The following is a 13330-nucleotide window of genomic DNA, read 5'->3' as shown; positions in this document are numbered from 1 at the left end:
TAAAAATTCACCAGAAACTGTCCTTGAATACTGCCTTGCTGCACCAGGAGACCTATTGAAACTGCTGGGACAGTTTCCACAGTAAGGTGTCAGCTAACAGGAGGACAGGTGGCAGGGCTGGGCCTAACAAAGGCTGTACAGAGGAATCTCAGTGAAATGTCTGAGAGGTTTTCATAAAGCATGGCACTAGAATTGATGTATTTGGTGTGTTCCAGGATGGTAAGCTATGCAGGTAAGCTATGCAGGAAATCTATAAGAGTGGCTTTTAATACTTTACCTACACATGTCACTAATAAAGTACAAGTGACAATTAATTTAAATAGTTTATATATTTATTTCAGAGACAAATCATATGCAGTGATATTCAAATACGTCGATTACAAATATTGATTTTTTATCTTTTTAACATACCCTGTTCATAAGAATGAAAAAAGACATTTAACCTGACAATGAAATAATAAATTTCTTATTTTCTGTTTAAGTATTAATTTTAGAAGAGACAGGGTCATTCCTGATCTTAGTTGCACCAGAAACTCTGGAGTAACTTTTTTGAAAGCAGGAGTTATTCCAGATTTTATCGGTGTAATTTACCTCAGAGTTTCACAGATAATATTTTTTATTTTAGTACCCCTGGCGCAAGTCACAATGTACAAAACTGACATTTACAACAAGACTTTTACATATAGATTTAAGAAGTAAACATTAAAAGTAGAAATAGAAACTCTGAGACATAAAATTCAGACCTGAACTTGAATTTTCTCAAAGTTTGGGCCTGTCTGGATCTAAAGTTTTGATTTTGGTCCATTTCTACTAAAAATGTTTGCCAGCTTCAAATGTAAATTAAACCTTAAATAACTGTTTTGATCCTGATACAAGGCCCTTTGATTTCAAAGGCTTTGGATCAGGCCAGAATTATTTGCATTTAACCTACAACACAGTACATTACATGCATTCATCCGGTGCCTAACAAATAAGTAAGTGGTACGCACCTGTACAGGGAATGAATATTGATACAATACAAAACTATTCCTACCCAGCACAATGTTGGATCACACATTCTCATTTCTCTAATTTATTTTCAACTTGCATTGTACTGATGATGGTGATGTTATGCATATGCACTTTAATGTGTACTAACATTTATTCTATGGGTGTTAATGTTATCAAAATATTTTGTCTTCCCCTAGCACTAGCAGGGTTTGGCTAAGGAAAGTGGAAAAGCAATAAATTATATCCACTTTGGAGTCTCTGAGTCATCGTGACTTGGCACCTGTATAACCTGGAAATAAGTAAAGTGTTTAGCTCAGAAGTACAATCAGGCAAGTTAGACTATCAGTGGAAAAGCCAGGTATTTTATTGGGAATGTCCCAAATTAGCCATGGGAAGAAGTCCAAAACTTTGAATATTTGGTTTAAATGACCACAAAAGGCATAATTCTCTTTTGCCCACCATGGTAGTCTTCTGAGTCTGCAAAACTAGTTAAGAAACCTAATTGGTGGTTGATTTGATGGGGATTCACTAAAATGTATTTTTATAAGTTTAATATATATAAAATATTATAAGTTCTCCTGTGCGGCCATAGATTTTTAAGGTGACCTAACTTTCACCTAACTCAAGTTTCCCAGCTGCTTTAAGGTTCCCTGTGGAAGGTGAGAATTCAGAATGAACTCTAAGTGGGTTTGATGGTGTTGACAAGCCACAAATCTTGTGTTATGCAAGTCCCAGTGTGAGTATACATCAAATATAACAAATAAGAACATGCATGAATATAATTGAATATACCACAGAAATATTTTCAGTCTTAAGTCATCATGCTTCTTAAAAACATTTTGAAAGTCAACTGACATAAATTAATAAGTAGCCCTAACCTTGTGTAATGAGGAAGCAAAATAATAATTCACTTGTAAAGCAACAATCCAGAGTTGCTAAAGTTAGGGCTTCATCTATTTTATTATAGGTAACTAGAGAGCTGTCACATGCTTTATAATTTTTTCTTCCTTAATTGTCAATGTTTTAGAAATGTTTTTCTTCCTTAATTGTTAATGTTTTAGAAATTTAAAAATATTTTTGCCCATTTTATTTGTGGAAGCTTAGGTTCAAATTGATTACTTCAACACAATGTTGACTATTGCACTCAATTACTTTGTTTTTTGTTAGATCATATCCTAAAATATTTGCTTGCATTAAATATGGTACCAATCTAAACAATCTGTTCTTATGCTGAAAAAATGCTTCATATAAAAGTCTAAAGGCATCCAGTTAATTTCTAGTTTAGATATTTAACTGTCTATGTTGGTAGGACTACAATTAAAAAAACAAATCCCTGGAGACTGAGTTATAAAGGTAAATGAAAAGATTAAGTGAAAATATCCTGTTTCTTTATTGTTGTGTGCCTTTCATTCACAGCACTGGAGTATGGGGACACAGGTTTTATTTTAATAATCTCTCAGTAACATTGTATGCTGATGTATTACATTTTTGACCATTTTTGGCCTCTAACTCTTAAAGATATAATACAAAAATATAGTTGCTTGCTTATTACTTAGTAATAGACAAATAAACCCTGAAGTCCCTACTCAGTTTTAATTACAGCAAAACTCACATTGGGCCTGATTCTGATCTCAATTAGACTGGTTTTGTAACAGTGTAAGTCCATGGATGTCAGCAAAGTTATCTTAGATTTACATAATTAGAAACAGGCCAGCTGGCTACAATGGGAGTTTGCCTGGAACTAGGGACTGTATAAAACTGTGAGAGCATTTTAGAACATAACCTGGACAGACTATTTATTGCTGACACAACATTGTGAAGGGGGAATGCCAATTTTAGGAGTTCTTTCACTGTACGGTATTCAAACTGCAAAGCATGTCTGAAGCTGGATTACATAAAGTACTTAAGTTACAAGAAAAAGGCAGACTTTGTATTTCAAGATCATTGCTAGGTGTTCTTAGCACAAAGATGATAGTACTTCTAAACAAACACAGGAATATGTACACATACATGAAACAAAGGCCTTTTACACATATGAATGACTGTTTAATTGATACTTTTACAAAGCATGGGGGGGAGGGAAGGGGAAGGAGTTCGTTTTGTGTAAAATTCATCCCTAAATGGAATATCTGTGCTACTTCCCTCCCATGCCAGTTACCAAAATAGAGTTTACACGGACAGTGTGCTGCCTGTGGGATGTGAACGTCACTCCTCCAGACACATGGAAGGAAGATGCCTTTCTGGATTAAATGCTAAACAGGTTTGTATCAGTCTTAGAATTCTATCGGTGAACATGTAACATTCATTTTAGCATCTGGACATTTAGCACACTGTTAACACAGCACTTGTCTCAGCAGTCCCTGCCTTGTTTGTAGCCATACACTTGTATTCCCCTGCATCGCTCTGGATTAGATTTCCAATAATCAGGTTATGATAGCCTGTCTGCCGTTCTTCCACAAAGTATCTATCCCCTTGAAGCGACACTCCATCCTTGTACCAGCTGACACTGGGTTTTGGGGAGCCATCCACAAGGCACTGGAAGCATGCAGAGGCTCCTTCAGAGGCATCACAGTCAGAAATGTGCTTGATAAATCTTGGGGGGGCTTCCGTGACCTGGAATTTGAAGGAGCAGCTCTCTGAGGCTTCTGCAGTGAACTCAATCCCTTCCTCTTTGGCTGGCTCCGCGAACACATCGAAGTTAATACTGATACATTTCTCTCCTTCCACCTCCTGCTCCTCCTCTGTGACAGCGACCAGCCGGACTGCTTTCTGAGAATCATCAGTGGCATGCTCAAACTCAAACTCGAGCTCTATTTCAGTCTGGCTGCCATTTGGAATAGCACTATCCACCAGCAAATTGAATTTCTGTGGAGCGCTACCGGCAGTGCCTAGAGCTACCTCTCTCAGCACCTCGCCATCTGCCTCGGTAGTGGCTCTCTGCCAGTCAGTTACCACTAGGGAGCTTTTGCATACAGTTTCTCCTACGCTATTGGTTGCTTTGCACCGGTACATGCCACTATCAGAGTGACCTACATTCTGAACTATAAGGCTGTGATGCCCTTTTTTGTCACTCACAACATGTGTCCCTGCAGCTGGCATAATGCAAGTCTCTCCTTTAAACCACTGTACTACTGGAGTAGGGGTCCCTGTCACTGCACATTCAAACACTGCTTCTGACTTTTCAGGAATTTCTAAATCAACAAGGGGTGTGGTAAAGCATGGGGGCATTTCAGTGACTTCAAAATCAATTTTCACATCTTTGTTTCCTTTGGCCACCAAGCTGTCAGTGTGCTCCACAAGTGCTAATGGGAGGACATCAAGAGAGAGTATCAAACTTTTGTTGTCAGGATTAAATTCAGGAGTTGTGACTATTTTCACCTGCTTTTCAAATTCCTTCACCTCATTTTCATCCAACTCCACTTCCAACAATATCTCTTGAGGGGAAGGGGACCTGGACCCTACATTCTGTTCCAGGTCAAACTCCATAACATGTTGATGCGTAACTGGAGGGGGCAAGGCCAAAGACCTCCCATCCTGAGACAAAACTTCCACCTGGGCCATACTTTTTGCTTCCCCTATGATGTTCACAGCATGGCACATATATTCTCCTCCTTCTGATTTTTGAATGCTACAGATTTCTAGAATACATGTATCACCATCTTTTTCAATTTTGATTCTCTGATCTTGTTCAAGCAATGATTTATTCCGGTACCACTTCACAAGAGGAACAGGAAAGCCTGTAACTTCAGCAATAAAACCTAAAGTACTGTTTTCATAGACCTTCCTCTTGGTCAGGGGTTTAATAAATGCAGGAGGCATTTCATTCCCCTTTGGCTCCATTGCCTCGCATGGGGTGTCAAACAGCTCTGAACTCTGATCTTCAGAAGGAGACCTCTCTTGGAAAGGAGAATGTACCATTCTGGGTTCTGCAAATTCACCAGTGGGGGTCCCGTAGTGCTCTGGGGGAGTACTGTCCCCTGCTGACACTGAGGGGGACTTTCTGGAGTCCATGTTTAAGGGTAGCCCCTCCACGGGGGTAGAGTACTGTTCAGGTGTGGAAATGGGTGTGTAGTAAGATTCGGGTGACATGGCATCTTCAAATTCACCAGTGGGTGTCCTGTAGCGCTCAGGGGGAGTAATGATTCCAGTGGGTGTCCTGTAGCGCTCAGGGGGAGTAATGATTCCAGTGGGTGTCCTGTAGCGCTCGGGGGGAGTAATGTCTCCAGTGGGGGTCCTGTAGCGCTCGGGGGGAGTAATGTCTCCAGTGGGGGTCCTGTAGCACTCTGGGGGAGTACTGTCCCTTGCCGAACCTGAGGGGGACTTTCTGGAGTCCGTATTTAAGGGAGGCCCCTCAGAAGGGGTGGAGTACCGCTCAGGTGTGGAAATGGGTGCGTGGTAGGACTCGGATGACTGGGGAGTTTCAAACGTCTCAACAGAGGATGGTGGCGTGTAGAATCGGTCAGATTCTGTCTGTTCATCTCCACTGGTGCTTCCAATTTCAATCGACATTTCAGACTCAGGAGAAAGTGGACGGGTCAGTTCTTGTTGCTGATTATAAAAGTCATAAACAGTGCTGAAAGTGACCTCCTCAACCTCCAAAGATGTGATGGACTCGTTGTGATAAAAGGCCCTATCAGCCCTATCTTTGAAATCTGGAGTTTCCTGCTCTCCAGCTGTGATCAAGTATTTTGTAAGAGAGACGTGTGGCTCAGGTTCTGATTCCTGAGCAACCTTTGGCTCTTCAAATTCAGAAACATTTTCTGATAGGCCCTTTCCATTCAGATGTCCTGCAGCAGCCTTTATAATTTCCTTACTCTGAAATGGAATGTCTTGTTCATGCTGCTCTTCCAATTTAGGCTCATGTTTCTCAAGGCTCATCGCCTCTTCTTTCATTTCTCCTTCCTGAACTACAGATTTTTCATGTTTTAATTCGAGAAGGAACTGACCAAAAGACATCTCCCTATCTGATGTCTCTGACTCCTGCTGAAGGGTTAGATGTTCTTCTGAAACCACTTTGGTATAATCCATAATTTCACTTCTGCTTTCACTAAAAGAAATACTGCTTATTTCCTTCTCTGGGGCCTGCTCTACCTGAAGCACCTGTGTTTCTTCTTTCTCTGGTTTAAGTACTGCCTGGTGCTTTTTCTCAAGTGCAGCTTTTTTCAAGTCTGCTATGAAGCTGTGAGTCTCAAGCTCTCCATTCTCCAGTGGCTCCACACCCCCAGACACATCTCTTTCTTGCACCAAATTTTGAGAATACGAACTTACAGACACTTTAGCCTCTGCTTGCTCCAGTACAAAATCTTTACTTTGTGACTTAAGTGATTCCTCTACACTAATACCTTTCTCAGGTTCATGAGCAGATAGTTCTTGTTCAGTAGAAAAGGTAATGTCATCTACTTCATGTGGACTTTTACATATTTGCTGCTCAGTTTCTGTTGACAGTGTCTGTTCTTGGCCAGTAATTCTTTCCAGTCTCATTTTGTAACTCTGGTGAAGTTCTTCACTAAAAGATATTTCTTCTACAAGTGCATCATTTTTATGTGAATGGTGTATGAAGCTTTCTGTTTCCACTGTCTCAGGAGAGGCCATTTGGGTTAAGGAATGTATTTCTTCCTGCGGTAACCCTAAAAACTCTTTAGACTGAAATTCTCCTGAGAAACACATTGCATGCTGTTTTAGATCAAACACTAGGGCCTCAGTTTCATGTTCTTCTTTTCCTGTAGATAATGAATCTTCCTGACCAATACCTTTTTCTTGCACAGCTTCAATCTCTTGGGAAGACTCTTGACTGGGATAGACTTCCAATGGTATGGCTTTTTCCAAGTTTTCTACATTGTAATCTGGCTTCTGTTCTATTTCCTCAGAAGCAGAAGGTTGACCTTCAAAATATATTTCATCCTTCTCCAGTTGTCTCTCTTGTTCTTGACCAATATTTTCTATAGCAGAATAAACTTGTTTTAGATTAAATACAATATTGGCTGCTTCAGCTGCTGGAGCCACTGGTTGCTCAATTAAACATATTTCTTCCTGATGTGTCTTAACTTGCTCTGGAAAATCCTCATCTACATGTTCTAGGAAAGAAGCAGCTTGTTTTAAATCAAACACACCATCAGCTGCCTCAGTTTTGGAGACTGGATGTTGCTTGATGAAAAGTAATTTTTCCTGTTGCATCTTAACTTGCTCTTGAAGATCCTGATTGACGTTTTCTATGATAGGAGCAGTTTGTTTTAAATACAATGAGATGTTGTCCATATCAGGCTCTAGTTTTGTCAGTGTTTGTTCATCGTGATACATTTCTTCCTGTTCCATCTCTACAAAGCCAAGTAAGGTTTTATCATGGAGAGACACATCTTCCTCTTTGTCACACATAAAGCTTCTGAAATCTTGTGCTTTCCCTTCTATTGACATTTCTTGTTGCCCACTGGGTTCTTGTTGGCTTACAAGCTGTTTTATTTCAGATGAATCTTGAAATGGTCCACTTTCCCCACTCAAATAGGGTAAGCCTTCCTTTTCTATGGTAGGTGAATCTTGAAATGTGCTATTTAAATGATCTTCTGCATGCAGATGACTATCTGCTTGTACAGTCTTTGATATAGGACTGAAAAACCTATGATCCTCAGATTCCTTCCTCTGTGCACAAAGAGTTTGCTCAAAGACATGGATCTGATCCTTTACTTTCATAAATGGTGTATCTAAAATGTCAGGACTTTCTTCTGTGGTGGTACTTAGGATCAGCTCGTGTGCCGGACTCTCTAGTTGGGACTCTAGCTCCATTTTAGTATCAAGTGATTTGCTTTTACTGTCTTGCTGTGGTACATTGGCAACATCACTTCTAAAACTGTATTCCTCCAGAACCGTATTTTTCAAGTACTGCATCTTCTCAAAAACAGTGACTTTATCTTTCACACTCTTTACTTCATATTCTAGATTGTGAACTGCAGCTTCTTCTGTGTTACAGGATGCAGTTTTCTCTGTATGACTGTCAACAACATTTTCAAACTCAGAGGTTGCACGTTTATATATAATTTCTGGTTTTATTTCATCTTGCTTTCCAGACAGACTTCTTAATTCTTCCCTCAGTGGGACCGGGCTTAAATCGTCCACTGAAGTTGACACTTCAGCTTCTCCCTTCTTAAATTTCGATTGTTCACTCATGCTTGTTTTCTCTCCTCCTCCAGCCTGGAGCTGGAAGTCTAGCTTTTCCCTTGCTGGCTCACTAGCAAGCAGGGGCTTCCTAATGTCAGGCACAAATGGAGGAAGTTGGGATTCCAGTTCTGTGGATGATGTCCTTGGTTCCTCCTTGGTGAGCTCCACTTGCTTCAGCCCACTGAGGTAGTGGAAGTACTGGCCTGAAGAATAGTCCTTCCTATGTAGCTGGTCCCTGGCAGGGAATTGGCAGAGACCCTGCAAATGCTCTTTTACCACTGTTTGCTCAATCTGTATTTTCTGATCAATACTTCTGCTCTGCTCTGAGAAGCCATGAAAGCCGTGCTCTTGGGCCTCTACTGTAACCTCAGAAAGTGCCTCCACTACACCTGCTTTGTTCTCAGCAACACATTTGTATGTGCCAGCATCCAAGATGGAAGCACCTTCAATGCACAACCTGTAAGTCCCCTCTCCTGCCTCCTCAAACCTAAACCTCTTGGAGGGTGTCAAGACCCTACCGTTTTGAAGCCAGGCCACAGCCGGTGGTGGCTCCCCGGCAATGGTGCACTCCAGTGTGAGTGAGTCACCCTCCCAGCAGTGCAGGCACTCAGGGAGCTCCTTGAGCAGGCGTGGTGGCTCATTTCTTGCCTCAAAGGAGAATGTGAACTTGTGCTTGCCGGCTTGGGTAGGCAGCTCAGGGGTGCCCTCAGTGGGCAGTAGCAGCTCCTTAAGCTCCTCGTCCTGCTCGGGGCTGGGAGTAGGGGCAGTGATCTTGATTTCCACAGGCAACGCCAAGAAGTCTGAGTCTGGGGCAGCAGGCACAGGCAAGGGACACTCAGGGGGTGGTTGGGCAGGCATGGTCTCCTTGTCAAAGGCCAGCACCAGCTCTTCCTCATCCTCTTGGGCAAACTCATGGGCAAGGCAGATGGCTCCTGTGGGTTGGGGCTTGGCCTCCTGGCACCGCACTTGCAGCATGGCTGAGGTGCTGGCAGTGCCATGCGGATTGAAGATGACACAGGTGACAGAGCCCTGGTGGCTACGGTGCACACAGTTGAAGGTGAGCACCGAGCGGCCATCGCTAGTGCACATGGTATAGTCGGCACTGCGGGGCACTGGGCACTCATTGCTATACCACACGGCTGTGGGTGGTGGGTGGCCACGGAAGCGGCAGACAAATGTGCAGCTTTGTCCTTCCTCCACTTTCTGTGGCCACAGCCCACGGACAAAGGAAGGTGGCCCTGGCTGCTGTGTCCTGTTGCCCTCCACCTTCCCCGCAATGTGGGGCTGCGTCTTGGTGATGCATGGCTGTGCTGGCTCCTGGCTTGTTGTGGAGCTCTCCTGGTACTGCTTCACCTGGGGCTTGCCAATGCTCAGCGTGAGCATGTCAGACAGCAGTGTAACTGGCTCAGGCACCCCTTGCTCAGGGCTCTCGCGCTCACTGCCAGGCTCACCCAGCATCACATAGAGGATGGGCTCAGAGGCTGCCTGTGCACTTTGTGGTGCCCAGTGCTGGGGCCTGATGTCTCCTGCTGCATCTAGTGCTGTCTCCTGCACTGCCGTCTGCATTGGTGCCACCTCTGCCTGTGTGCTCATGTCAGGCAACCCAATGATCTGAGGCATCTGTGACTGGAAGTGCTCTGGTTCAGGCTTAGGCTCAGGCTTAGGCTCAGGCTCAGGTAGGATCATGAGATCCTCCCTTGGCTCAGGGAAATGAGGGCTCATGGCCTTCCCCTGGCCTAGCCTTGCCCCTAGTGTGGACACAGCCTTGAGCTGCAGATCGGCAGCTACCCGCTGCTTCTCCCGCAGCGCCCGTTTGGCTTCCCGTAGCCTCTGCAGCTTCCTTTGGATTTCCTCATCCAGCAGCACGTTGCCCCCATGAGCCCACTCTCCCCCAGCCACCCCAACCCTCTGCCTCTCATGCACCAGCGCTGGAGCCTTCAGCACAGGGGCCTCCTGGAAGCGGATGGTTCGCCTGAGCACAGACAAGTCCCGCAGCATCTTTTCAGCCTCATGCCCCTTGTCGAAGGGAGAGCCTGTGCACCTCAGCACCACCTTGAGCCTGGCCTCCTTTGTCTGCTGTGCCAGGCCCTCAAGGCTCTGGTGGGTCCATTCTGCCTCCTGCAGCAGATCCAGGTCTGGAGAAGTCTGCTCCACTCTGCGAGTCACTAGCAGTGAGGCGGTGGACTCAGCTGACCCCACACTGTTAATGGCAAGCACCTTGTAGCTGCCTGAGTCCCTCTCCTGCACCCCTTTCACCTCCAGACTGGAGCTATGAGCGGGCAGGGAGCTCTCAGTCCTGATTATCTTACGCGGATCCCTGAGGATCAGCTTGTTGTTATGGAACCAGCTCATGGCGGGGGTTGGACAGGCGACTAATTTACAATGGAAAATTACAGGCTCTCCCTCCAGCACAGACTTAAATTTCAGCCTCTGTGTGAAGGCAGGTGTTAGAGTCCCAGAGGATCCGCTTGCACAGCTTGGAGCAGGGGTCAAGCCGTGCTCCGTGTAGGCTTCAGAATCATGGAAAGGCCTGAGTGTGTCTTCCTGCCTCTTGGGGGTCTCTGGCTCCTTTTCAAAGAAGATCTCTGCAAGAGAAGGACAGGCCATTACAGCACATTCCGCCCCCTTGGCCAAGCCATTGAAAAGCAAACCAAACCAAAATTGAAAAGAAATGAAATGGGAAGATATTAAATTAAATAATAAGCATGCAACAGAGTTCATCACAAATCCAGAGAAAAAAATTCACTCACCATATTTGTTCGAATAAACGCAATGCCTTGCTCTGTTTTAAAGTTTCTGACACGAAAATCGTTCGTTGTCTTTTCTTTCTTCAGACTGTGGAAATTTCATCTTGAACAAGCAAAATCAATCGCAAAATATCATGTTCCTGTGCGTTTAATGGGTTTTTGGGGGTTTTCATTTCACTGCCTGAAAAGCTGTGTCATTTGTTGGCAAAGGAGAAAATCTTACCTGACTTGCAGACAGTAGAATAAACGCCCTTTCTGATCCCTTTGATTACAAGTAAAATTTAAAACAATTGAGAAAAAATATTTTGAAAGAGATAAAAAAAAATGTAAGAGTAAGTAATTAGCTAAAATGAAATGAGAAGGCGTTTATTCGAACTAATACAGCCACTAACTTCACATTGTTATGCAAAAAAAGCAAGCAACATGGACCACATATGCTATCTGCAAGCCAGTGTAAGAAATGTATAATGAAGAATTAATATATGTACATGAAAGTGTTTGGGAATGGGAAAGTGTAGCTTTCATGTATCCTAAAGAACAGAGGGCTTCTATTATACTCCATCCATCAAATTGTGTTCATTAAGCTGATTAACATTAGCTTGCTAACTTGTTTAAAAATAATTTCAGTTAAGATTTTTATAACTTTCTTCCAAATTAAACTTATTCATGCATTACAATGAGAATTTAACAAGTAAAAGATTTTGTGAACAGCTGCAAAGCATGAACTAGAAGGTAAGAGTATGGTTGCATAATTATAAAGTTTAAACTGATTTTAAAACTTGAATAACCTTGTAATGCAAGTATCTTTATAATGCAAGTATCCTTTAGCATTTCAAAAACAAGCATGCAGCATATTCAAATCTGTTCCAAAATATGATTTACTTTTTATGTTGGGCACTGTATGTAAGCAAATAAAAGCTTCTCACGCTGTTACTAAATCTTTATGCTAACTTGCTCCTAGGGGATAGCATTCATTTATGACTATACCTTTCACTTCCATTTCAATCTGTTCTTCTATCTTCTCTTGAAGAACTTTTTCCAGAGCTAGAATAAAATGAAGAGATCACTGTGTAAAAAAATGCTGATTGCATCAAACAACATTCAGTGAAGTTGAAACTATTGATATCTTTTGATACAAAATTTCACACGTACATACATGTAAGTACATGCCAAAACAACTCAAACATCCAATAGAGTTGAGGAAACTGAGACTGAATGCTTAAAAACATGTTTGTCTTGTACTCTTCTCTACAGTTTTTTGTTTTGTAGAATTTAACATGCCTTTAACATGCCTTAAACACCATGAGGGAAACATTCAGCAATCCGCAGACTAATGAGGTTTTTTCTTTCTTTGCTGCCTCCTAGTATTGACTGAACGTACTCGAATGCAATGGTCGTATGCAAGGGGAATTTACACTTGGAAGGAACATGCAGTTGCCAACCTGTCACTCTCAGATGAGTGCTGCACTCGGCTTGTCCTGCAGAATTAATTATTCTGCACTTGTATTTGCCCCTCTGATTTTGAGCAACTTTCAGTAATTTTAAACTGCACAGTGGCCCATCGTGTTTTAAGGAACATAATGCAGAGTCCTCAAGTATTAGCTGATGATTGTAGAGCCAAAGCACACAGGGAGTAGGCACACCCTGTATTACACAGAAGAGTGTCACATCCTCTCCTTCTTTTACAATGGTTTCTGAGGGCAGAGTTTCAAGAAACTCTGGTACTTTAGCCCCAGTTTCTATGATATCTTCATATGGCACAACATCAGGATAGTAGTCTCTGTTCCTTTGTTTCTCCATTTCCTGTGGTCTTTGGGCTGTAGAGATAAAAATGCTTGAAGTTTTCTTTGAAGATTCTTGTTTAGCTTCAGAGGTTGTTTTAAACTGAAACTCTTTGACTGTTTTAATGCTTTTAGTATCAGATTCAAGGGTAATTTTTGTTACTGCTTTGGCTTGTGCTTCTTTAGCTAGGTAAGAATAAAGTTAGGAAAAGGATTAGATGTTTTGCAGGACTAAAACCCCCCTTGTACTTAGAAGAAATATAAAGCCATTAGTATGGAAAAATGCTTGGAATGTTAGTGCTAAAACTAATACAAAGCATTAAATATAAGACTATATTACACATTTAAGGGCTCTATTCATGCTGGACTAAGTCTAGGCCCCAATTAATCTAATGGGATGTTTCCCAATAACTTTAGTGGAATCAAGAATTGATCCATAATGATTAATACAAGCACATCTTAACTTCTAATTGAATCCTCCTCTTTTGATGTGTTCACTTCCTAGCACGTGAATGAAGGCTACTGTAGAAGATCCTGTATACAAAACATTACATACATTGATAATGAAGAGAGGATCTTCAGCTTGCAGAAGCCAGGTAACTGGCAAAGGGCAAATAGCTTCATGGTACAACAAGAGAAAATGCTTTTCTTCTACTCTTGCCT

At 42.4% G+C, this 13330-nt stretch overlaps 1 protein-coding gene across 1 annotated transcript in view; it reads right to left on the bottom strand.

Annotated features, from left to right (window-relative positions):
• TTN (titin) overlaps positions 1-13330 on the bottom strand; it is a 276986-nt gene that overhangs the window by 215273 nt on the left and 48383 nt on the right. Inside the window, 2 exon segments of the mRNA XM_025216548.1 lie at positions 11874-11930; positions 12329-12853. Of these exon segments, the coding sequence (XP_025072333.1) occupies positions 11874-11930; positions 12329-12853 (582 nt within the window).

The sequence above is a fragment of the Alligator sinensis genome, unplaced genomic scaffold, assembly GCF_000455745.1.
Source record: "Alligator sinensis unplaced genomic scaffold, ASM45574v1 scaffold871_1, whole genome shotgun sequence".
NCBI classification, from domain to species: Eukaryota; Metazoa; Chordata; order Crocodylia; family Alligatoridae; genus Alligator; species Alligator sinensis.
Note: the sequence above shows the minus strand (reverse complement) of the source record. Positions and strands in the feature narration are given on the sequence as shown.